Source organism: Gopherus evgoodei, chromosome 15, assembly GCF_007399415.2.
Source record: "Gopherus evgoodei ecotype Sinaloan lineage chromosome 15, rGopEvg1_v1.p, whole genome shotgun sequence".
Lineage (NCBI taxonomy): Eukaryota > Metazoa > Chordata > Testudines > Testudinidae > Gopherus > Gopherus evgoodei.
In genome coordinates, this window is record NC_044336.1 from 6,004,142 (window position 1) to 6,030,198 (window position 26,057).

General features: G+C 40.2%; 1 protein-coding gene across 4 annotated transcripts in view; it reads right to left on the bottom strand.

The window, feature by feature from the left end:
* Positions 1–26,057, bottom strand: part of MYH10 (myosin heavy chain 10) — a 146,059-nt gene that overhangs the window by 37,733 nt on the left and 82,269 nt on the right. For 3 of the 4 annotated variants that reach the window (XM_030534083.1, XM_030534082.1, XM_030534081.1), the window contains 10 exons: positions 23,853–23,951; positions 21,466–21,609; positions 21,033–21,128; positions 14,238–14,356; positions 13,609–13,761; positions 11,639–11,812; positions 9,423–9,596; positions 6,180–6,294; positions 1,503–1,696; positions 1,117–1,238 (listed from right to left, as the gene is read on the bottom strand). In XM_030534083.1, the coding sequence (XP_030389943.1) occupies positions 1,117–1,238; positions 1,503–1,696; positions 6,180–6,294; positions 9,423–9,596; positions 11,639–11,812; positions 13,609–13,761; positions 14,238–14,356; positions 21,033–21,128; positions 21,466–21,609; positions 23,853–23,951 (1,390 nt within the window). Of the gene's footprint in view, positions 1–1,116; positions 1,239–1,502; positions 1,697–5,028; positions 5,092–6,179; positions 6,295–9,422; positions 9,597–11,638; positions 11,813–13,608; positions 13,762–14,237; positions 14,357–21,032; positions 21,129–21,465; positions 21,610–23,852; positions 23,952–26,057 lie in introns of all 4 variants that reach the window. The other variant, XM_030534085.1, reaches the window with a different exon arrangement.

Genomic DNA, 26,057 nt, shown 5'->3' on the forward strand with positions numbered 1-26,057 from the left:
CATTGGAGATGAGATACTGTTTGGAGGAGGAAAGGTTAATGTCTAGAAGCCAACTCAAAGAAATTTGGCATTTTAGACATTTAGGTACCTTATTCCTAATACCTGTGAATACCCAAAAAGTGTTTCAGAACTGACACAAATACACTAAGAATAGAGGTGTGGGAAGTCTTTCCCTACACATTAAAAGAAAAAAAAAAAAGGTGCGTTTGAAGTACTGGTTTTTGGAAGGAAAACTAAAATAGGCTGTTTACCCTGGGAAGCTCTGAATATTCAAACCTACTAGGGGAGGGGGTGAGGACCTACTTCAAAAAGAGTTTCTCCGGAAAATATTTTAAATGGCCCATTAGGAAATATTTTTACACCACTGAAAAAGGAAGCTAAACCAAGGGCAAGATTTTCAAAAAATGTGTTAAAAAAGCTTTAAAGTTTAAGTTCCATTTTCAAAAGTAGCCTAGGCACCAGAAGACCCACATCACTTTTGAAAAATGGGACTCTAGCGCTTTATAATTTTGCCACAAAAGGACAAGATATACTATTGCCAGCATTCCAGTTACTCTGTTTCTAAAATATAATCAGTATATTTTCTTAACACCACCTACTTAAAAGTAAAGAGAGTCTTTGCACTCACACACAACTGTACTTAACAGCACCAGGCAAAGTCACAAAAGTGTGACCAACTCGTGTTCACCTTCCTACTCTAAAAATAAAGAAAAAGAAGAAAACAAAAAACTTTTCCTCCATGAGACCTGAATGACACTACTCTGGCTTACTTTAAATATAATCAACATCTAAAAGAAGTTTCGGGAAAAACAAGGTCTTTGCTGTTATTTTTGGAAGTCTGGAATTTTGGGTGCCTGTGTGCAGAATGGTTTGGAACCATGTAGGAAGAGACATGAGATGGCAAAAGAAAGATGACTAGTGTTGGAAAGGGAAAATAGGAAGTATCAAACACCCTCCCCTCAACACTTCAGCCTCAAACCACCTCCAGATCTCTTAAAAAAACAAAACACTAACACCAAAAATCCCACCCCACCCCAAACCCTTATGTAAGTTAAAAACAGTTTTAACAGGGGATGGGGGGGAATGGATGTAAACCCAAGCTGTCCATACTGGTACCTCTGTCTGAATTCCTGGAACACTATCCTGTTTGGAAAGCCTTGTCGACAAATCCTTATTCCTTCCAGGACACCATTACAGCGAAGCTGATCTAAAACCAAGTGTGGATCCAGTTTTCCAGCCTGGACAAGGAGACAAAGAATACCTTTATACTCTGAACTCCCACGAAGGAAAGGCAGTTGTTATAATTTTTCACGACTTCACCTTTGTTCCATGTACACATGGAACAGACGAGATATTCTGCCTGCATGAATATCTGAAATACTCTCCCTATTTTGAAAGGAGGAATACAACGAGCATCATTTTGAGGTCTCCATTCAAAAACACAGACAGTGATTTTTAGTGCAAAAATTGCTAAGAGTACAACACTGGTGTTCAACCCATACCCTCTTCTCGTGGTTTGGAATGATGCAGCGAACAAAGTTGGGATTAGTGTTTCGGAGAGTTGCCATCAGTTTGGTGAGAGATTCCTTGTACAGTTGCCCAACAGTACGAAACATGCCCTTCTTGGTCTTGTATGCAGAGCCAAAAGCAGTCTCTGTCATACCAGTGACTTGATCCAGGCCCACAATACGGTCCACTGGTAATGACAAAAAAATAAAATTAAGCAGATCTTAACATTAGTCAGATATAAAAATATGCAGTACACAGGAGTGACAGTGCAGTAGCAAAAGCTTTGTGGAACAAATGGTAGAAGATGTGATCAGTAGACAAGGCAGTCACAGCATATGTTTGGGACACTGTGCAGAAGCAGTGGAATTGAAAGCCACAAACTTATATGGCAGAATACTGTAGCTTTGACAACTATGTACGAAAACATTCAGCTTTTTATTTTAAAGTTCTATATGCACCAATAAAGCCATTGTCTCTATTTTAAGTGAACTCTTGAATGATGAGCAAAAGAGAATTACTTGGAAACTGCAAGTTATGAATGATGTGAAAAAAAGCTTATAAATAAGGTAAAATAATTCGAGGCTGAAAATTTTCAACTTTGAACTGCACAAACTCTGCACATCTTCTTAAATTAGAATAATCACATATATGTTCTATACAGATTAATATAATTAAATAAAAGCCCTGATGTATACTGGAGACTAGTTGAAAAGACGTTTCCTTTTAGCTCCTTTATAGATGGTTATGCTTTCAGTGAAAGAAATGGGAGATAAATATGCTGGAGTTTTGCAAGGCCTTAGTTATTTTAACAGTTTTTTATGTCAAACTGCACATATTTCCTCAGCCAAAAATGCAATAGGTTTAAAGTATAAAAATTGCACAACAAAATTGCATAGAGGTGTTCCAAAGTGGCAATAAAGCATCAGGAGAGACTTCAGAAGAGAAAAAAAATATCAAACATTTTGTGACTTAAATTTCTACCAGGTTTCTCTACAGCTTTTTCTTCATGAAGTGCAAGAGTCTAAATGCAACTCAAAAGCCAAGTTTCCAAAGTGAACTAACTCTAGCCCCCTTTTTAATCTTTCCTTTCTTATCCAAAAAGGCAGCTCAATACCTTGATGCTGGGATCTGGCATTTCTTGTTATTGAGCTTTTATACAGTGTGCACTCGTAATTCATCACTTCCAAGCTAGCCAACTAGAAACAAGTAGGTTATACGTACATTAAACCTACAAGTCTATTTTTAAATAGATTCATTCAAACAAAACAATGCCATCAGAATTGGTTCTGGCTATATATTTCATATACAATATTTCATAAATGATAATGTTTTATATTTCAAATTGGAACCAGTTTCTCATATTTTCATAATTAATACATTCCAAGGTCAGAAGGGAACACTGATCATCTATTTGACTTCCTGTAGATCACAGGCCACAGAACTTCCCCAAAATAATTTTTAGAGCTGAAATTTTAGAAAAGCATTCAATCTTGAATTTAAAAAATTGCCAATGTTAGAGAATCCATCATGCCCTCTTGTAAATTGTTCCAATGGTTAATTACTTTCTGTTAAAAATGTATGACTTATTTCCAGTCTGAATTTGTCTATCTTCAACTTCCAGACATTGGATTAGGTTATGCATCTAAGAGACTGAAGAGCCCAATATCAAATATGTATTCCCCATGCAGTACTTGTAGCCTTGTAGATCAAGTCATCCCTTACTCATCTCTTTGTTAAGCTAAATATAGAGATGTCCTAGAGTTTATCACTCTCACTATGGCAGGTTTTCTAACTCTTTAGACATTCTTGTGGTTCTTCTCTGAACCCTTTCCAATTTATCCTTCTTGAATTGTGGACACCAGAACTGGACAAAGTATTCCAGCAGCAGTTGCACCAGTGCAAAATACAAGGGTAAAATAACCTCTCTACTCTTATTTATGCATCCCAAGATTGCATTAGCCCTTTTGGCCACACTGCGAGCTTATGTTCAGCTGATTATCCTAGGAAGCAGTGACTCTGCAAAAGGTCTAGGGATCATGATGGATAGAGTGCCCCACCCTGAAAGTATGATTTACATCATTCTGTTGCTGAAGCTGAGATTAGAATCTAAATGTATATGGCGTAATGAGTTTGGACAGTATGGTCACCCTTTAGTAGGTATAGCTTAGTGACAAGTGAACAAAATAAGTGGAAATTAGAGCCCAAATCTTACAAATTTTTAGATAATGTTTTCACCTCTTAGCCCAGTTTCAACCACATGCTTAATTTTAAGCAGCTCAGTAGTTCCACTAGTGTCAATGGGACTACTCCTATACATGAGCTAATGTGTTTATAGGCTCATGTCCTAAAGGTTTAACTGAAAGCAGAATGCAAATCTAAACCAGAAGTGGGATTTAAAGACATCTTTAACCACACTACAGAGTATGCAATAAACCAGCAGTTTGTAAAATATTAGAAAGATACTGTATGCAAACAGACAACAGCAACAACTAAACACACAAACTTGCATTTTACATCTCCATGGTAACTGAAATAGTAAACTGTGTGGGTATATCCCAAGTTAGACATCTAGTTATATCTGAAAACTACAAAAATAAAAAACCTGTTCAATTTTTTTTTTTTAACAAACAAAGGTAAATGACAATGTCAGCTTTTCCTTAAAGGTGGCCGGTGAAATACAGTGGTAACTTAAAAACCTTTCAGCTGCCTTGGATAACTGTACAACATCACTTCAGTACTTATTTTTAGGAAATTAATAAGAATACTACTAGTTTATAGAAGTATAGGAAATACTGCAAGTAATGAGAGGTAATATAAAGCAAAACTTAAGTTTAAAGGTGCCCATTATAAATTCTTGTTTGTTGTTGGGTTTTTTGGTTTGTTTTTAAACTTTCACAAACTCTTGGGGGGCGGAGTAGAATTTAAGTGTTCTGGATGAACTTTCAAACAACAACAAATATCCATTCAATCCCTCACCCCCACCCCCCAAAATAAATAAAAAAATAATAAATAAAATAGGGAGAGTTTGTAGAAACAGCAAACAACATTAGAGAGCTCTTAAGGGAAAGCAAGTTTACAGGAGTTTGAAACGTGCCACTGTCCAACTGCATTTGTACCACTAACTTAAAATGTTCACAAGCGAAATTACTTAAAAAAAAAAGCACATAAGTGTTAAAATGCTTCATTATTTTTCTTAAAGTTGGACTGTGAACAAAGATGAGAATCCTGAAAAGCCTACAAGCGATTTCAAATACCTGTAGCTATTGGAGAAGCAATCTGGAGTCTCAAAATAGAAGTAGGAAGCAGTAATAAACCTTTTAATCTGCAATGCTTTAAGTGCAGAGCATAAAATAAGATGCTGTTATGTATGCAGTAGCAATTGAATAGGTATGCACTCAAAGTCACTTGCCTTGTGGAGATATCTAAATTTAGCATGAAATGAACGGTCATGCAAGTCTATAAGCAAAAATGGTTTTTTCCTGTAGGTACAGTCCTGCCTATGATTTTATATACATTCACCTGGTGCATCATGAAGACCAGTAATATTGTCATAGAAAGATGCTCTCTGAATATTCTGAATCTCTAAGATAGAGAAACAGTAAAAACAGAAAGACAGAAGAGCAGATACACAAGACACTTCTGTTAGTACACAGAACACATTTTAACAATCGCAAACTTTAAACTGTGCTACAAAAGCAATTAGACCACACATATTCCATGCACATTTCAGTAATCCTTAGATTCAAGTTTTGCGTATTAAACACTGACGTGTGTTTATGGGGAAGTGGATTTTCTTGAAAGGAAAAAGGGGGTTGGTTTTTTTTAAAAAGACAGATTTCAGAGTAATATATACTTCATAAAACTCTCTGTAGCTGAATCACAAACCATTAAGTGTTCTTCATCCAATAAATCAAATGGAAAACTCAATACTAAGCCTATTGCTCAGGTGTCTTCTGTATCATAAAACAAACAATGGTTTGCTCTCAAATATGAAAATGTAGTATAATACACTCTAGTGTGTGTGAATGAGAGTGAGGAGAATCAGAACCACAGTTCTTGCAAAGTGTTTCTGTGGTAAACTGTGCTTTTTAAATTATTTTAGTGGGAGTTGTGAAAGATATGTTAGCTGATGTGCAGATAATTAGCTAAACAGCAATGCCAAGTCCATGGGAATAATACTGCTTACAGTGTTTTGTTATGCTAATTAACTGTAATTTGCTTGAAAGAGCTTCAGACATATTGCACACGATTATAGACATGAAGCCCAGTAAGAGGCGTTTTCATCAAAACAGCATTGTTAAGCAGCAGCACCATCAGAAGTGGCACTACCTGCCGCTCCTTATAGTGAGCCTGAAACTGACTAACTCCAAAGACTTTTAGATAGGAGCAATAGTCAATACATGGCAATGAGCTGAAAAAGCAGCTAAATTAAGAGATGGTGTATGTGCAAGGGACTGAATTCAGAGTCTAGGGAACAAACCAGCTCCCTCTGCTTATGGTTTTGGCTGCTTAATCAGGGCTAGCCTGTTGGGATTAAGCTGCTATTATTTTCAACTATGGACCAGGAAAGAGTATTTAAAAAAAAAAAACAAAAAAAAAACAACTCATCCAAACAAGATTACATCTCAGATTATGATGAAATTTCATTTAGACACAGTATATTCTCTTACCATCCTTCCAAAGCTCTGCAACAAATTTGTCAGAAGACTGATGCAAAAGGGTAGCCACATTGTCATTCAGAGGGTCCATGTTCTTCATCAGCCACTCATCTGCCTTGTAGTCTACCTGTAAAGAAGCAAGCAAAAAGGTACATGTGGTGAGTTATTGGGACACTGCTAACTTGGGTTTTGTTTTCTGTTTTAACTAGTGTTTTCAAAAAGCTATTTCCCAAGAAAACACCGTTTAAAACAATGCTCTCTGAATTTTCCTCTTCTATTCTTTCAAGAAAGCGTTAAACATCAATAAGAGAAAAAAAGTTTTATGTGGCTGAGAGTTAGTCTGTTTCTCCTTTGCTAGAACAAAGTGCTATCAAATGCAGTTTTAATTTCACAAAAAAGTTTAAAAGAGTTTTGCTTCCCCCCACCCCTCTTTTATTCATCTTATTTGCTGGCTAGAGACACAAGGTGGGTGAGGTAGTATCTTTCACAGGACCAACTTCTGCCGATAAGAGAGCCAAGCTTTGCTGCTTGTAACAATGATAAGTAAAACATTTTCAAAACAAGTTATTTTCAAGCAGAAGCTTTACTGTGGAAATGTCAAAAACACATGTAAAATAAGACGATTCTAACTAATGCAGCTAAATTACAAAGATGAGAAAATTAAGGATCTGTTGCAAATAATTGATACTTTTAGCTTTAGATGATTACTGCAATTAGACAAATTGTTATTTAACAATACTGAAAATAAACAAAGCTTCTATTTTGATAGTCTTGTAGAATACTGTGGGGTGATATTAGAAGTACAGCTCAGCAGCTGAATAAAGAAGTTTTCCACAATTAGTATTTCAAGCCCAGAAGTTCAGAAATATTTACTTTATAATGGTAGCTAAGTGCCTAGACACCTTTAAAAATGTGAACATCAGCTCAAAGGGAGATAAGTCTTTTGTAGGAGACTAATACCTCAAAGATTTTGCCAACTATGAGGATGACTGATACAAATTCACTGCCCTTAAGCTTTTCATAGGGTGGACACTCCATTTTAATAAAGAGATTGTTTAGTTGTCCACCCCATCCCATCACTTAACATCACTGTAGGTAAATTACAAAAAACGGACATTGAAAAATACTTTGCAGTTATGTTAGAATACTCAACTGCATCTAGAAACAAACAAAAGCCAGCACCCATGTGAGCAGCCAGCTCTCAGAAGAGCACACAACGCAGGTTGGAAACCTCTGGTCTAACTCACAGTTAGACAGCAAGTGATGTTAACAGGAACCTGACTAGTAGGGCTGTGCAGAGAATAGAAATACTGTTTTGTGAAGGATTTTGAGGTTTTTGTTTTGATTTGGAATGGAATGGAACCTCAAAGTTTTGAAATTATCCAAAAAATATGAAAAAAATATTTATATCAAAATGTTCTGACAGAAATGTAAAGGTTTTAACTTTTTATTTTATACATTATAATATAAAATTAAGAGTTTCAAAACAAAAAGTTCTTTAAAAAGGGAAAAAACAAAAAGTCCCCCGATAGTGCTGAAACAGGACGTTGACAATGTCAGACTTTTCCCCTCTTCTTTTCCTCCAAAATGAAATTTTGCTGAAAATGACATGATTTCATAAAGTGTTTCAATTTGGTGGAACTGCATGACAAAACACATTTCCTAAGTTTTTCTAAGCAGCTCCACCTGCCACAAAAATTTGCACAACACAATGCCAGTATCACAGAAGTGGCCAATCCAGTCTAAATTGGATTGCTCTTCTCCATAAGACAAGTGACAACTCCTCACAGCAAGAAATATTGGACTACCTCCTGCCATGAAGGCAGACACTAAATTATTCCAAATTTTCTCTATTTACATTGTTTTATTTATCATACTGGCCCTCCTGCTGTGAAGTATCAGTAAAATGTCAGTGCTCAGACACACTACTGCCATTCAGTTGTGGGAAATGTGAAAAAAAAAACAGTGACAGATGTCAGTATTTCTAAGTTACTTATTTAAAATTTCACTTTATATTTTGATACGATAAGATATATGTTTGTTTATATATACACAAAGTAACAGCTAAGTGTTGCAGTTTTAATGGGTATGGAAATACACTAATTTTTTAAAATTTTGTTTTGGGGCACACTCTCTTAGAAGGGAATTTTTAAAGTGAAACAGAGGGAGAAGACAGGATACCTGATCCTTTGTCAAACTTACACCCACTTCCTGGGACATTTACTAGTCCACAATTTAAAAAACAAAAACAAAACACAGTATGTTATTTAAATTTCCTTGTCCACATGAGCAGGGAGTTTCTTGTGCAAATACGAACGTAAAATCCATCCAGAGGTTGATCGTAGTTACTGTGTGTGTCATATATATGAGAATAACCATTAAAAACAGTTGAAACATTGGTCATGGTAATGGGAAGGGGAAAAAAAAAAAAGTCATCGAGAGTATCATTTACATAAGAGGAATGCTTTCATTTACCCCTAGGAGCCCAAATCCAGTAGAAGCATGAATTTCAGAACAGTTAAGTAAAAACAGAAAAATTCAATGGCACTGATTCAAGTCTGGATCACAGAAGGTCCAGTAAGTAACAGATCCGGACAAAAAAAGCCACTTCCTGATGAACAACTGTCCACATCATGACTGGGCCAGTTAGCAGTCTCAGCAGGTGAAGCAAAGATGGAATGACTAATGATGACTGAAATACATTCTTAGTTCTAAAAGGATTATTCCAAAAGTTATACTCCTATCAAAGGAACAAGGTGGAGGAAGCTGGAGAGGTGCTGGTACTGCCACTGCCCTGCTGAACCTATTCTAAAATAGAGGGCTGATTTCAAGAGCTGTCAAATCTGAAACCTTTTAAGAGTGCCAATTTTAATAATTAGGTTCTTTTAAATCAGAAACCCTGGGGGGGGAGGAAATACCTACTATGCAATCAGCTTTACTACAAATGGAAATGATGCAATCAAAGCATTTCTGAACCAAAAACCTTTTATTCTATTATTTGGAAAGCTTAAATCTCTTTCAAGTAAGTCTGTTTAATATCTTTTTACAGTTCTGCCACTGTAAATTCTGATCCAGCAATAGGGATTTCAATAAAACTCTCTCAAATATCTTTTTAACAAAAAGAAAACGAAACTGTTCCTATGTCTGAGTTCTCATGCATCTAGCTGAATAACATCGCTAAAACTTTAGCGGATTTAACTAAAACTAGTCTATTTACAACACAATAGTACAAGTTGTTCAACATACAACCCATACCTTCCCTGCATAATGAATAATGCAGAAGTCAGCCTTGTCCTTTAGCTGCCGTGGTTTTTGGAATTTGGAGTGGGTTCCTTGTTCTTGGACCAATTTTTCCACAAATGTCTTGTCAGTGGCTTTAGGGAACCAACATTCTTCATCCAGCAAAGCCAGTACACCAGGTGGGTTTGCCTAATAAAATAAACAGTTGGTGGATTGAAACAAGAATTTTTTCAATTAAAAAATATAAACCACATATTAAGTCTTTTTAAAAATCTTGTACAGCAACCCATCATACTCCAGAAAAAAAAAATGTTTCTGGAGGGAAAGTTTGACATTTGAGATTTCATTTGCTTCAAGTCCCATTTTATTTAAATATACTTCATCAATGACAAACGAAAGAGATTAATGAGTTTGAGGAAGTTCATTCCATTTTAGACCATGTATGTCCTGTATATCCTGAAAAACATCCTCAGGTTCTACAGTAATCTCATAGTTTTTTGGGTACAACAGTAGAGTTACAGAACTCAAATGCTTGTCAATAAAAGCCTTACGTGAATGGCAAAGTTCTACCTAGCTATCTAAGGATTTTATACATCCCCTCTCCCTTACCACAGTATCTGAATACCTCACAATGTTTAGTGTATTTATCCTCAACATCCATATGAGGTGGGGAACAACTATTTTCATTTTACAGGTGGGGATTGGTTTGAGGGCATCAGTTATCTTTTCCAGGGGAAACAGATTCCTACATACAAGTCTTGGAAAAAAACTAACAGTAGAGGAACTGATTTATAAAGATTTACACTTTAAAACAATTGTGAATTTGAAAAAGTCTCCACATTTTACAAGATATGGCTATCTAAGCCCATTCTATGACATCATGTGCCCATGCTAATTCATTTACAGGAAGACTGAGGAAGTACCAATGTTTGATTCTTAAAACACACTGAACATAAGAAGTCTTAGAATATTTCATGCTAAATATTTTGTATAGTGAAAACATGAACATTTCTTCCCTCAGACTTTATGGCAGACAAAAAAAACTCTTTATTCCAAGGACACAGAATTTGGATTCTCTTTCTGGATCTGCACATTCAAAGTGAAGATCTTTGCTAAGATTTCTCTCCCCGCAAACTAACTTAAAGAAAGAACTGGTTTGCTGCTCTGCATACAAGTATAGCATTACATGCAGCAATAGTGTCTTAAATGTGTGAAAGAATGTAACTTCACAACAATTACAGCTCAAATTTGGGGGGGAAAATGTAAGAAAACTGACTCCAATGAAAATAACTAATTATGGCACCAATCTTTCTTTTTTTTTTTTTGGTGTGCATCTGTCGTAGCCTGCAAAACTGGGTTCTGGGGCAAAATAAATATTTTCTTAAACTGAGGGGAGGAACCCTTTAAGCTCTGTTTTGCATTTCCTGTAAGGATGATGCTATAGAGATGTTACATAATGATGCCATAACACAAAAGAAGCATATGCTGTGACATCTTACTTATCTGTCCTACAGAGGACTTCAGGATAAACTTCAGCCCAGATCCGGGGGGGGGGGGGTGTGTGGGGGGGGGGGAGGGTGGAGTGGAGAAGCAGGAATAGCCACTCAAGATTGATGCTCTTTTCCTGGACTCTTAAGCTGCTCCTCATGCTATCTGTAGTTGATTGGAGTGGTCTACTGTTCCCAGAGATTGGGCAACAGACAGGATCCTTTAGCCAAGTGCAGTGAGAAAAAACAGTTTCCCAAAGGCTACAGTCCTGGAAGACCCACTCAAACACAAGGCAGATTTATAGGGTGAAATTCTGGTCTCACTGAAGTTGATGGGAATTTTACCACTGACTTCAAAAGAGGCCAGGATTTCACCCTAAATCTTGAAGAGCTTTCTGGTTGAGCTACCACATTAAGCACCCATAATACCATCACATGGTTAGGCTTGAAGATGAGAGCAATGAGGATTTGGTTGGCATTGGAAACAACATAGGTCAAACAAAGTAGGTCAAAGTATTTAGTCTCATACAACTAAAACAGTGCACTATATTTATGCAGATAGACTCTCACACAAATGGACGCAGGATTCTCCAATGGGCACAGGATACTTAGACTAAAATTAATATAAAAATAATGGGATTCAGTCCTCAATGGTCACTATTCAAATTAATCCAGTTCCTGGGACTGTTCCACAAAAGGGCCTGTACCTAGTCCAGAAATCGACAAGAAATTAAAGAAACTTACAGGCCTTTCTATTAAATCAATGCAGGGTTGCAGATCCAGTCCAAAATCAATGAAATTCCATTCTATGCCCTCCCGCTGGTACTCTTCTTGTTCCAGGATAAACATGGTGTGGTTGAACAACTGCTGCAACTTCTCATTGGTGTAGTTGATACAAAGTTGCTCAAAAGAGTTCAGCTACAAAATATTTAGTGAGTTAGAAAAGTAACTCAATGGCAGAATTTATAATCTTACAAAATGTCATCTGTTACATTTGCAAGGAGTATATGTAGGGCAAATTTCTGATTTTATTAAGGGATAGTTTCCTAACATCCAATAAATGATAGATACGATTTGGTTTTAAATCAGTATACTTCTACCCCGATATAACACGGTCCTCAGGTGACACAAAAAAAACAAACAAACAACTCACCGCATTATGGGTGAGACCATGTTATATCAAACTTGCTTTGGCCCCCCTTGTTCCCTGACCGCCCCCTCCAGAGACCCCCGTCCGTAATCACCCCCAGGACCCCACCCCCTACCCAACCCTCTATCCCTTGACTGCTCAGACCTCTATCCATCCCCTTGCCCCCTGACAGGCACTCACCAGCAGTGGCGGGAAGTGGGAGCGACGTGGACACATCCCCAGCCCGCTCTATTTACTCTGCTACCTCCCAGCCACAGCATTCTGCTTCCTGCTGCCAGTGAGTGTGGCTCTGGGAAGCGGAGTGCTGTGGCTGGGAGCTGGTGGAGTGGAGCAGGCTGAGGCTGGGCTGCTCTGCTTCTGCTGGTGAGTGCGGGGGTATCCCTTCCCCCAAGCAACACAGCTAGGGCTGGGGCGAGGGAAGCAGAGCAGGCTGCTCCCAGCCCCCTGCTAATTCCCCGGGCCACTCTGGGACTGTGGGGCCCCCAAAAGTGTCCTCCCACAGCTCCTGCCCCCCAGACTCCAGGGGAGGGAGGGGAGCCCCTGACCACCACCGAGACCCTCTGCTTCTTATCAAACTCCTCAGCTCCGGCCTGGCCCTGCACCCTTAGCGCACTGCTCAGAGCAGCATCTCAGAGCTTTACTGCCTTCTATGCACACCTGTCTTATATCAGGTCACGTTATATCGGGGTAGAGGTGTATATAAAACATGAGTTCAATTCACCCACAAGATGTTATTCTTATCTGTAATACACTCTAGTTCAGGGGTGGGCAAACTTTTTGGCCCAAGGGCCACATTGAGGTTACAAATCAGTATGGATGGCCAGGTAGGGAAGACTGTGCCTCCCCAAACAGCCTGGCCCCTGCCCCCTATCTGCCCCCACCCACTCTCTGACTGCCCCCCCCCCAGAGCTCCCAACCCATCCACCCACCCCTGCTCCTTGCTCCCGACCACCCCATCGTGGGACCGCCCCCAATTCAACCCCTCTCCCCCCTGCTCCCTGTCCCCTGATTGCCTCGACCCCTATCCACACCCCCACCCCCTGGGACTCCCACACCTATCCAACCCCCCCCATTCCCCGTCCCCTGACTGTCCCCCTAAACCTTCACCCCACCCAACCACCCCCTGTTCCGTGTCACCTGACTGCCCCTCAGGACCCCCTACCCCTTATCCAAAACCACTACTCCACACCCCCTTACCATGCTGCTCAGAGCGGCAAGGCTGGCTTATTGGAAAGCCTGGGAGGTGGGCGGTTGCAAGCGGCACAGCCCGGCATAAGCGACAAGGCCAGAGTGCTCCCCACATGGCAGCGGGGTTGGGGGGGGACAGGGAAGGGCCAGGCGCTAGCCTCCCTGGCTCAGAGCTCAGGGGCCAGGCGGCACAGTCCCGCGGGCCAGATGTGGCCTGCGGGCCATAGTCTTTCCACCTCTGCTCTAGACTGTTATATTACATGAGAAATCCACAACTGCAGAATAAATGGTTATGCATGGGTGTGTAACTCAGATCAGAATAGAGACAGAATTTAAAGTCATAAGTTAGTTTCCCATAACTGGCTCTTTAGCATACCTCAAAGATTTCAAATCCAGCGATATCCAGAATGCCAATGAAAGAAGCTCCCTGTCGTTTGGTCCTATCCAGAGCTTTATTAATGCGGTGAACAAGCCAGCGGAAGAGGCGTTCATAAGTGGCTTTTGCCAAGGCTTCCACTGCAAAGTCTGCCTGAAAATCAAAATATATTAAACATTTACTTATTCTCTAGGAGTCCTCAAAAGAACAAAAAGAGATGGATGTTATCACAAATAACTGCTAAGGGAACTGAGCAAGTTTAACGCAGTTAATACCACTGAGGAAAGAATACTACTGAGGAAAGAAAACAACTGGCAGAAATACTACATGGTTTGATTAAAAATAACAAAGTTTAACACTGTTGTCAACAAAAATTAAGACTGCTTTTCTATATTTGATATGTCAAACGACATTAGAATCAAGAGGGGAAGGGAAAGGGAAAAAGTTCTTACTTTCTATACAGTCTTGTTTTTTGCCATGCAAGAAAATACAAAAACACAAGGATGTTTTTTAAGATGTAACAAAGATTTAAACAGGAACTAGCATCAACACAGTTTTACTGACCACAGCTAAAAAGTTACTTTGGATGAATTGGAGCTTCATTTTATTTTTATACAATCAGAACTTACTTGTTCTTTGGTTTGGGCTTTCTGAACGTAGTCTCTGCCAACTTTAATGCGGGGAGTAAGTATAGCTCGAGTAAATTCCATTACATTCATTCCCAGTAGATGGCAGAGTTTCTGTGCAACTGAGGTTGAAAGTAATAAAGTTATTCACTTAAATATCCTAAAGTCTCCAGACTAGCCAGAACATTAATGAAACAAGCCCTTGAGAACTTGTATCAATAGCTGTTTCAATGACTTTTAGCAACTACTCAATACAGAACTCAGAAGTAGCGCTCAACCTTGTGAAAAATAAAATAAACCTATTACAACAACTAGTGTCTATAAGGAACCCCAGAACCTGTGATAATGCATATAAACACTTTAGTGAATCCCTGTTAATTTAGTACAGCAAATACCAGGTTAGTTCAGGAAATTGCTAGGAAGCACTGGAGCTGAAAATGGTTGGTTTTCAATAAAAGCTCATTTATTCTTTTGATACAATATGCCAGATGTCAATAAGGGTATGCTTACTCTAGCTAGGAAAGAGCATCCCAGTTTGGGGGAGACAGACACATGCTGGACTACAAGCCTGCCCAGAGCCCCTGGGCATACACTTTGGTGGCTAGCCCAAGGTGCCACTCACACTACCCTTGGCTACACTGCTATTTTTAGTGCACTAGTTCAAGCAGAGCTAGGACGCTCTAGCATAGACATATGGCTGCTTAGAGAAATTGCTGTGCTGCAGTGCAGGCAGGTATGCCAATGCATTGTTATGGGATTTTGGTCCTATGCCACATGACAGCAGTCACTGAAACAATGTCAGAGTGCTTTCACCTAATGCAACTGGAATAAGAATGCTGGAAGCAGAATATCAAACTGAATGGCCCACTGACCTTTCCTGGTTTAGCAACACCTACATTAGTTCTACTTTATTTTCTTTCAGTATCAATCCTCTTTCCTACAAATATTTTCTATTAATAGATTGGGTGGTTTTTGTGACTTAAGATTTTTAAAAATGAATCTGACAGAGAAATTCTTAGCTTAGTTTTTTTTCTTAAGTGTGCCAGCTTCTAAGCTTTCTCAGAAGGACAACTAAAATATTCATTTGCTAGTCCCTCTCATCTTTCCAATATGATCATTTGGCATCCCCCCGACTTAGTCTTTTAAAAAGGAAGGGGAACCCTCTTTCTTGGGCAATTTAGTACGGAAGATATCATTTCCCAGCCCCAAAGCCACAGATTCTGTTCTTGGTCATGTACTCCATGTGGTTCACTATGCAGTCAGTGAAACAGTGGTAACAGCAAAAATTCAGCATTACGCTTTCACTCTACTGTAACACAGGAGGAAATGGACTTGGAGTACAACATACTAAACAATTTTTAGAAAACACAAACATGGGTGTCTAGAGCTAGACACCCATGAGTCCATATTTAGGCATTTTACAGAAGAGTCTTGCTCTCCCAAGACTGAGTAGCCACAACTCCCTTTGGCTTGATATTTTTATGGCATGAAAGTCACTCAAACTTTAAAATAAAAACTAAATGAAATTGGTATTTAAGAGACAAGATTTATTGTTTCATAAATCCTCCCTGCCAATATCTCAAGTGTCAAGTTCGTCTATTCTCTCACATATCCACGGATTTCCCCAAACAAAGGAACAGCTACAATCACCAGTAATTTGCATTTTACAGCATGTTCATCTGGTATCTGTGGAAAGGAGGACTTATTAAAAAACGTTAGACTCTTCCACTCCTCCCGCACTTATTTCTCCTTTGTCATTACTCAGATACCAAGAGGTAGCAGAAGCATTATCCATCTCTAGAAGTCTAAATGTACTGTCCACTTTGCAGGGATGTTCTTGACATTTTCTCCCCTTCCCATAAGCTCCATTCCTGCCCAAAATACCTAAAGTTTGCTTTTTTAGTTGTCCAGCTTGTAATAAAATACCATACCTGGAGACAACATGATGAGTAACTAACACCGAGCTAGCACTAGAATCACATGGACAGTTGGGATTGTGAAGAGAGGTTAATCTCAATGGTTTAGAGGATTTGGGTTACATTTCTGAGAGGACGTATGTATTGACACTTCTAGTAATATGCAAGGAAGAAGCTGTGGTTATAAGCTTCATGAATAGATTCTTGTCAATTGACAGAACTGTTCTACCATATTTTCACCCCGAAAGAAAAGGAAATGTAACCAGTGGGTGGTTAAAACATACCCATAGTACTTGTCCTGAGCAATCTACTTCCTAAAGAAAATGAAAGTTAGTTTTCCTCCTCCTCAGTCTTATTTTAAGAATTCTCTTAATCCTTTAAGATTCCTCTAAGGGGGTGTGGGGGTGGGGTGGGGTGTTTTAAAAATCCCCTGCACCTTCAAAGGACCCATTCCTTTCAGCTGAACAGGTTTAGACGGGACAACTCCTTCTCTCTGAAGCCAATATGAAGTGCAGGAAGGCTGAGTATGATAATTGGACAAACGCAAACCTGTGGATTGTACTGTTCCTCACCCCACTCCCATGCCGTTTCCCAAGCAGTTGCGTCTCTTTTCAATAAGTGAATTTTCTTTCCAATAAATGGATTTTTTAGCTTTGAACACATTCTTTATTATTGCATAAAGTAAAAGATATCTTAGCCCAGGAAAGCTACAGGCACTGCAAGTCATCATAGCTAAAACAGATTCCTATTAACATTGGAACCACTGCACTTCATGCCTGTGCAGGGCACCAGACATTACTGGTGGCTTTCAGCCTCAAATTGGTAGCTCAAGGCATCCCTAATCTTTGCAGCCCCACACTGGGCCCCTCTAATAGCCCTGCTCTCTGGCTGTTCAAATTCAGCCTCCAGGTGTTGAACCTATGAGGTCCATGCCTGAGTGAAGCTTTCACCATTCCCTTCACAAATGTTATGGAGGGTATGGCACATGGATATAACCGTGGGGATGCTGTCATCGGCCAGGTCCAGCTTCCCATACCGAGTGCCAGCGTCCCTTTAAATGGCCAAAAGCACACTCCACAGTCGTTCTGCATCGGCTCAGCCTGTTGTTGAAACCCTACACAGGGAGCCCTGACAGCACCAAGGAGCAGTTCATGAGCCACAGCATAAAATGGTAAGCGGAGTCTCCAAGGATCCCAATGGGCATTTCAACTTCACCTACAGTGAACTTCTGGTCTGGGGAAAAACGTCCTGGCTTGCAGCTTCCTGAACAGGCCAGTGTTCCAAATGATGCGTGCATCATGCACCTTTCCGGGCCAACCTGTGTTAATATCAATGAAATGCCCACAGTGATCCACAAGCACCTGGAGAACCATACAGAAATACTCCTTTCAATTAACGTACTCAGAGGCTAGGTGGGCTGGTGCCAGAATTGGAATACAAATCCCATCTATCACCCCTCCACAATTAGGGGAAGCCAGTTTGTGGCTGGCTTTGCACAATGTCATGCATGTTACCAAGAGTCACGGTTCTTCTGGGCAGGATGCAACTAATGGCCCTACAAACTTGCATCAACACAATTCCAACAGTAGACTTTCCCATTCCAAACTGGTTCGCGACCAATTGGTAGCTGTCTGGAGTTGCCAGCTTCCAGATTGCAGTAGCCACCTGCTTTTCCACCATCAGGGCAGCTCTCAATCTTGTGTCTTTGCGCTGCAGGGTTGGGGGGAGCTCACCACACAGTCCCATGAAAGTGGCTTCTCTCATCTGAAAGTTCTACAGCCACTGCTTGTCATCCCAGACTTGCATGACATGATCCTACCACTCAGTGCTTGGTTTCCCGAGCCCAAAAGCGGAGTTCCATGATGGTGAGCATGTCCATGAATGCCATGAGCAATCTCGTATCATATACGTTACTCAAGTTGATATCATAGTCGGACCCTCCCTGTCAGTTTGGATCTTAAGGAATAACTCGACTGCCAAACTTGATTTGCTGGTGAGATTCGTCCGCATATTCCTCAGCAGTTCGAACTCCATTCCTGCAGACTGAAAGGGAAGACAGAGCGCGCAGCACAAAAAACACTGAAAGATGGCGCCAAATGTGGATGGAAGCAGAGGGATTTCTGGGATGATAACCGATGCATCACAAGGCATTGGGACAGTACCCAGAATGCCCCGCACCTCCACCCCCTTCCCATAATACTGCCCATAATGCACCACTCCCAATGCCTCTGCAAGTGCTGCAAATGTGGCCATGTCAGTGCGCTTGCAGCTGTCAGTGTGGATAGACTGCAGCGCTTTCCCTACTGTGCTCTCCGAAGGCAGGTTTAACTCAAAGCGCTCTACATCTGCAAGTGTAGACATGCCCATAGATTACCTCTGTGCAGCACACTGAAAGCAACCAATTGTACCCAAATAAAAAGGTTTTGCTGGAAGATCCACACGAAGGAACAGAATCTACCTTGACTTTACAGAACCAGTACAGCTATTTGTCACTAAAACAAACAACTATGACCAGTTTTACAGAATACAGTCACTGTTCAGGACAGATCTGCATTCTCAGTTGGCTGGAGAAGTCTGTCAACCAATGCAATCAATTTTTTGACCTCCAGGAACTGACGCTTTTCAGGATATCAAGTCTCTGCTAGCACATAGAGCAAAAGGATGGGACAAAATTAAAGCTTGGGTCACCCACATAGCAGTGTCTAGCACAAGCCATTGGACCACCAAGTTAATAGACTCATTTATTAAAGGGGACAATACAGAGGACTTTTCTCCAGTGTCTGAAAACTGCAAAATAATTGAGACTTTTGCCACTTTTTTGGGGGGAGGGGAGGAATGTGCATTGTATTGGGGAGCACAAAAGTGGATATTGGTCTTGCTCACCATCCTCCTACTTGAAAACTTCCTGCTTTGCCCAAGAGCAAAACATGGCCTTTCAGGTTTGGAATCTTATCTGCTAAGTGTCCCTCTCATGGAGCTAGGCATATTATGATTCTTTTTTACCTGTGAAATATTTGAGATGCTGCATACAAAGGCAAGTGCATCTCTAGGGGCAATTTATGATAGTTTTATATGTTGCATCTCCTGAATGGTTGGTTGGCTGTTTAATTGTATTTAGCTTGTATTTTTATAATCTATTGGTGACTATTAATGTACAGCTGCCACATTTTTATTGTGCATAACTATATATAGAGACACAAGAACAACTTTGTTCTGTAGTGAGACATGATTAGTGTACACTAGAAATAGATAATTTGATGCCCAAATTAAAACTTCTATGTCTTAAACTTTTCCCTTATAACAATTATCAAATTGTCATCAGATCTACAAAGCATTGTTTTAATCCCCAAGTTCTGAGGATATATTTGTTAGCTGTCTCAGTACAGGTCACTACAGCCTCTGAGTTGTTAGAGCTATTAGGCTTCCTGAACCAAAAAAGGCTGTTAATTTTCAGTATAACTATGTTGCTTAGGGATATGAAAAATCCACCAGTTAAAAAACAGACCTAACCCCCAGTGTAGACAGCATTAAGTCAAGAGGAGAACTACCACCTCTACGGAAGGTGGAGTACCTACACCAACGGTGGGAGAACCCCGAAGCACTTCAGCTGCAGCATTTTAACTGTAAACAAGCCCTAAGAGACCATGTTGATGTTTCTGGATAGGATTGTATTGCTTTAGGCCACTGCATAATAAGTCAGTCATGAATATTCTTCATATAAAGCTTCATTTGTTCTTTAGAGCCTATGAAGTTCTCAGCAAATTTCACAACTCTCCCACTTCCACTTTCTCCCTCAAAGAATGTTAGGGCACTAAATATAAACCTCGATAAAAAGCAAGGAAAATGAGCAACAGCAGCAAGATGCTCAAGCTATGAAACAAATTTGAAATTTGAGCCAGCCTTTCTGCAGCATTTGTTTTATCAGTCAACACTTTTGATATCCAGAAAGTGGAGAGGTGATACAAGTTAATTGAAGATATTGCTAGTATGGAGGTAAGAAGTGCCCATCTATAATCACAAACTGCAACACATCATGACTTATGCAAGAAGCCGCAGTTGCTTCTGTGTCTTGCTAACTGCTTTATAGAAATCAAAGCTAGTTTTTAAATATGAAAACAGCCAACACTTTGCAGTTAACCAAAGTTGAGTTCTAAACTACTGCAAAGATGTTACTTTCTAAGAGAGGATTTAGAATGACAGAACACTGGGTAAACTAGAAGTCTGAAAATTCTTAGAAGTGCCTAAGGGACTGTGTCCATTTTTAAGCATGTCTACCAAATAATGACTGCACTCTGAAGAATTAAAATGAAAACAGTCACACTACCCTGTCATTTCAGAAATAAATGTCTAAATACAGTGTTTCTTAAATTCAGTCATTTTACTAAGTAAGTTGTGCTTGGCTCCAGGATTCTTTTCATTGGCAATGTAATCACTGTCAAGAACCAAAGAAAATACACTGATTTAAGCACACTTTTCCCCCCCCGATATTTAAGTCGCTGCTGAGGAGCAATTAATGAGGTTACAGCTGAAATGCTTGTTCAAAAAAAGTTTAGGAACAATATAAACAGCTTCAATAATTTATGGAATTCTGTAGACAGCAGTTTTAATGTCTGTGTGGAAGAGAGTATAAGATAGGGAGAGTTTTAATAGTTTCATACTGGCTGTTAGTGTTACAAATTATGGCCTCTCTCTGGAAGAGAACTTTATAGAGGAACTTCAGAGAGGGAAAAAACACACACACACACACACACACACACACACACACACACACACACACAAACCACCACCAGACTTTCTAACTTTACAGGATATCTGATGAACAAATTATGATCAGAAAACCACAACTAACGTCATTAAAAGCCACACAGTGTGACCAATTTACCTGTATTTTCTGGCATAGAGGCCTGATCAGTGTTTCTTTCCTTCTTGAAAGAAATGTTACCAAATTGTAGTACTGATGACACCACCTTCAGCATTGCTGTGTTAACAGAAAGAGACAAACATTTTCTTCTCAAATGTGTCAATAAAATTCACCCCCTCCCCAATCCTAGGCACATGTTCAAGCTCAGTGCAAAACGGAATTTATAATTGTTATTGCACTATGTAGCACAGTCTTGCTTGCTTCTAGGTCAATTTTAGCTTAAAATCAGAAGATTGCTTTAAGTTTTTGAAGTGGTGCAATGTTTGCCACAGGCTTCCAATGCATCAAAACTCCATTAGATTTAAGTTTGGTTGTGAACATTTGTTTCATTTAGGTTTTTGTAATTTTACATAAAAAGCAAGTAAACTACAGAAATCAAGACGACTTAACTTACACAAGATTTCCTCATGAGAAAAGCCCATGATGTGCATGGCTTCCATAGTCTCTTGAAAGTTATCCTTGTCTTGCTGCCCAGGAATGGGGATATAGCCATTAGACAAAAATCTGTAATTATTAAATCCTTCAAGCAGCAAGTCAGCTGTAGTGGAGGGAAAAGAATAAAAGCTTTGTGTACAAGTCTAATACAAAAACAAACAAACAGCCAGCTATATCAGCATTTAAATAAACTGGATTACAAGCTGTTACCCCAAGTCTTCTCTAACTCTAGAAATATGAGTTAAAGTGCTGAACCCAGCTAGGAACATAAGAATGGCCATACCAGGTCAGACCAAAGGTCCATTCAGCCCAGCTTCCCACAATCTTTAATATAAAAAGGCCCAGTTACCAACAGCTTCTAGCTGGTAGGCCCAGTTACCAACAGCTTCAAGCAGGTTTTGTAAAAAACTGGATTAGCTCCTTGCACTGGGCATGAACTGGATGCTGTTCTTAATAGGGGTTACTGCATTACTGTTGCAATCTTCTAGAGCAGTAGCTCTCAACCTGCGGCCCACAGGCTGCTTGCGGCCCAATCAGCACAGATGTGACATCCTCAGGGCCATAAAGGTAGTACTGGATGTAATCCACAACAGTAAATAAGTTGAGAACCACTGCTCTAGAGGAGGTATTGACAGGGCATGCAGCAGCATCGATTTAGCGGGTCTGGTGAAGGTGTGCTAAATTGATGGGAGAGCACTCTTCCGTCAATTTCTGTACTCATCCTGTTGAGGTGAAGTTGGCAGGAGAGTGTCTCCTGTCAACACAGCATGGTGTAGACACTGCGGTAAGTGAACCTAGCTATGTTGACTTCAGTTACGGTAACTCAAGTAGGGTAACAGAACAATTTACTGCCATAGTATAGACAAGGCCACAGACATTTCTTCTGCCTATGTCTGATGGCCGTCCAAGCAGATTTTTATATATATTTAAAAGTGTTAGACAGCCCAGGAATCCTAACTACAGATTCCACTTTAATATTAAAAGGAAACAGATACAGGACCAATTTTTCAAATGTGTATAGTCACACACAGTTATGCATATTCATCTGCGCTCCCTGGAGTATTTGTGCACCTAAAGTGAGTATATGCTAAGCTGCATGCACATGTGACAGAAAATTTGGCCCATCACCTATATTAATCTTGACTGGCTAACTGGAAACCAATTGCCTGTTTTGGAACAGGCATGATCAGCCATTGTTTAAAGGCGCAAGGTTCAAGTAGTAGTTATACTTAAGACTACAATTTAGTCACAGAGGTTGCAGAACTCATGGAATCCATGACTTCCAGTGACGTCTGACTTCAGCCTGCAGGGGCAAGGAGCTCTGGGGACCCCGCTGCCTCTGGAGCTCCAAGCCACTGCAGAAGGCAGGGGAACCCCTGAGCTCCCAGCTGACATGGGAGGCAGGGGCAGCTACAGCTCCCAGCCCCCATGGGCAACAGGGGACCCCCAGAGCTGCAGGCGGCAGGAGTACCTCGGAGTACAGCAGCTCCGAGTTGCTGTAGGCAGCTCCTAACCCCTGCACAGCTTCTCTGCTTCAAGCGGTGTGGGAACCCGCAGATCCCCATTTTGTCAGATATTGTTAGGAAAAGTCACACACAGGTCACAGCTTCTACTAATATTTCTCTTTTTTTCTGTGATCTGTCCATGACTTTTACTAAAACTATCTGTAACAAAATCTTAGCCTTAGTTATTCTAGATACTAGCAGTTCTTTGTTTTAAGGATGGAGCTGTCCAATATAACCACACTCTTCTAGTAATGGTGTATGCCACACATTTGGGTAAATATATGCAAGTTATTACATCAGATATACAGAGAAGAGGTGGAGCCCCACTGCTGGAACCAATTGACATTCACCATGGAAGTGTAAACATTACACAGACTGTTTTCTTCAGGCTTTTATTGTATGTTGATTTGGCCAATGGTTTCGCATTCTGCCTAGTCTGAGTGTGGGATCCAGGACAGATTTGGCACTTCCTGCCAGCATGCTCTGTGACTTGCTGAAACTGAAATACTGCCAGCCTACCTTACTGATTGCCAGCCAGGGACTCAATTAAGGGGCTACAAAACTCTTGGCCAGCTCTGGTCCAGAGAGTTTGTGATCCAGAAATCATTCACCTGAAATACTGCGGTTATGCAACAGCTGCTGAACCAACAAGTCTGCTGCAATATGAAGAGTGATTTCAGAATAAAGCCAGCTGTTTTCTTTTCATACCTCAGATCTCTGATCATTAAATTACTTTTTCAAGCCCAAGGAGTAATGGAACTTCACTGCTCAAACACTAAAAATGGCAAATTCAGAATACATAAGAACTGAATAGGGTGCTAGGATTAGATTTGTAACTCACACTTTAAGTGTTCTCCTGCACCAGAGAGCAGCTGATAGAATATATGAAATGTTCGTTCATCTTTGGCCTGACGAACAGCACGAGACTTTTCCAACAAATCTGATCATAAATAGTCAAGGATCTTCAATTGCATTGTGAATCTTTTCAAGAAAAATTCAAACATAAAATTGCACCAAGTGGGCTACATTAACAGCAGGATTATCATAAGATAAGTTTGGTGCTTGCTGTGTTCGATTTACACCCTCAAGAAGTGACAATTATGATTCTTTTAACACATGTAATACAAGATCTCTCCCTTTCTATTCATTTTTTGCAGGAGACATATGAAAGCCTATTGTGAGGATCAGATACGGATTTTTTTAGGAAGCTCTTAAGTTCCCCCTTGTGTCAATTTAGTAGTTTATTGGGGTTTGAGACCTCCACTGCCAGGTCCTTTGCTTTGCTTGTTGCACAATTACAAGAAATGTTCTAACATTACTCGCATGTACATAAAAGCAGGGCCGGCTCTAGGCACCAGCCGAGCAAGCTCGTGTTTGGGGTGGCAGAGTCTACCGGGCAGTATTCTGCCCAATCCTAGGGCGGCATGGCTGCTTTCTTTTTTTTTGTTCGATGATCTGGTCGCTCTATAGGGGGTGGCGGCACAGAGGAGGGGAGCGCCCTGCTGGGAGCTGGCTGTGTGGTCTGTTTGCCCCAGCTAGTGCCAGATCTGTAGCAAGCCCGGCAGGGTAGCCTGCGTCCTTCCCTTCTCACCGACCGGAGTGGTGCAGAGCTCTCCCGGCAGGTGGCGCGGTGGGAGGGGCCACATGGCGAGCGCCCCGCTGAAGCCCTGGCCGCCCCCTTCTCTCCCCCCTGCTGCCCAGGGCATGTCTGCAGCACAGGGAGTACCCCTGCACAGTATTTTCCACCCCCCCTGCTTTGACACTCTGCAGGGTTTTTTTTTGTTTGGTTGGTTTTTTTGCTGGGGCAGCAAAAAAACCAGAGCCAGCCCTGAATAAAAGGAACACTAAGAAACACTAAGAAACTCGAATTAATTTTCATTATAAATACTTTCCTTACTCCCTTCTTCTATATTTGTTGTAAGATCTTTTCAAGAGGGAAAAATCCTCTCTTGAAAATCTCTTAAATGACAAACACTCTCATTGGAATCAGTCAATTTACGTAGTAGCTCTCAGGTTCTGGCAAAGTCTAACACTGTTGTCTTCTAAAACAAAAGATATACATAAAGGGGGAAAATAACTTAAAAAAGAGACAGGAAAATGCAGCTTCTCTCTGGTGATTCAAGTTTAGTTGCTGGCAGATCATAGGCACAGCACATAATCCAGTTAGCCCCTCTTGAACCATGCTTTAATCCCCTTTACTCTGGAAAAAAGTGTGGCTGAGTTGCTCTGATTTCCCTGACCAGTCTGTTGAAGGCAAGGTTTTTACTTAGATCAGACTACTCTGGAAACTCTTTCTAGTTTATTATCATCTTAAGAAAATTCTAGTGTCTCAACAATTTTGAAGTCTTGGGGTGAATTTACAAAAGTCTCAATCAGAAATTTAAGCTTTAGTTTAAACCCACTCAGTTAAAACAGTTTTTGGGCTCCATTTTATAATCTCGCAGCAACTTTATTTAAACAGGTTTCAAAACACAGTCAAATTAAAAGTTTGAGTTTGTAATTCTAGCAAATTAACTTCTTTGGTGCTTTACTTAATGTGAAATCCACCACCACCACCTGCAATGGACAAGTTGGGATCCTAAAGAAACCATGCTTTCAGTCAGTCTTTCAAAAAGGATACAGCTGAATCCTCAAATTCCATTATTTTAGAAAATAACACAACACCAGACACACCTGTACGGCACTTGTCATTTCAAAAATGTTTTTAAAAGTTGGTGTTTACACATGCTCTCACTTTGAAGAGTTTAATACTATTTAAACAGTTTCTAAATTTCAAAGTTTGTGAAAATGGAGAGGTTGCTTCATACAGGATGCTGCACATATATCAGATTAATTCCTTTCATTCTTCTATACTGAAACAAAGTGCAATACAACTGTGTTTTATAAAGGATACACGAAACCTATCAAATTAGCCCAATAATGTACCATCTGGAACAAACCTAACTTCTCTCTACTGGACACTAAATCCTTCAATTTTCATGAAGCTAAGCAAAATAATTCCGCTCAGCTATTTAGACAATAAGCCTGGATTTGTACAGATACTTAG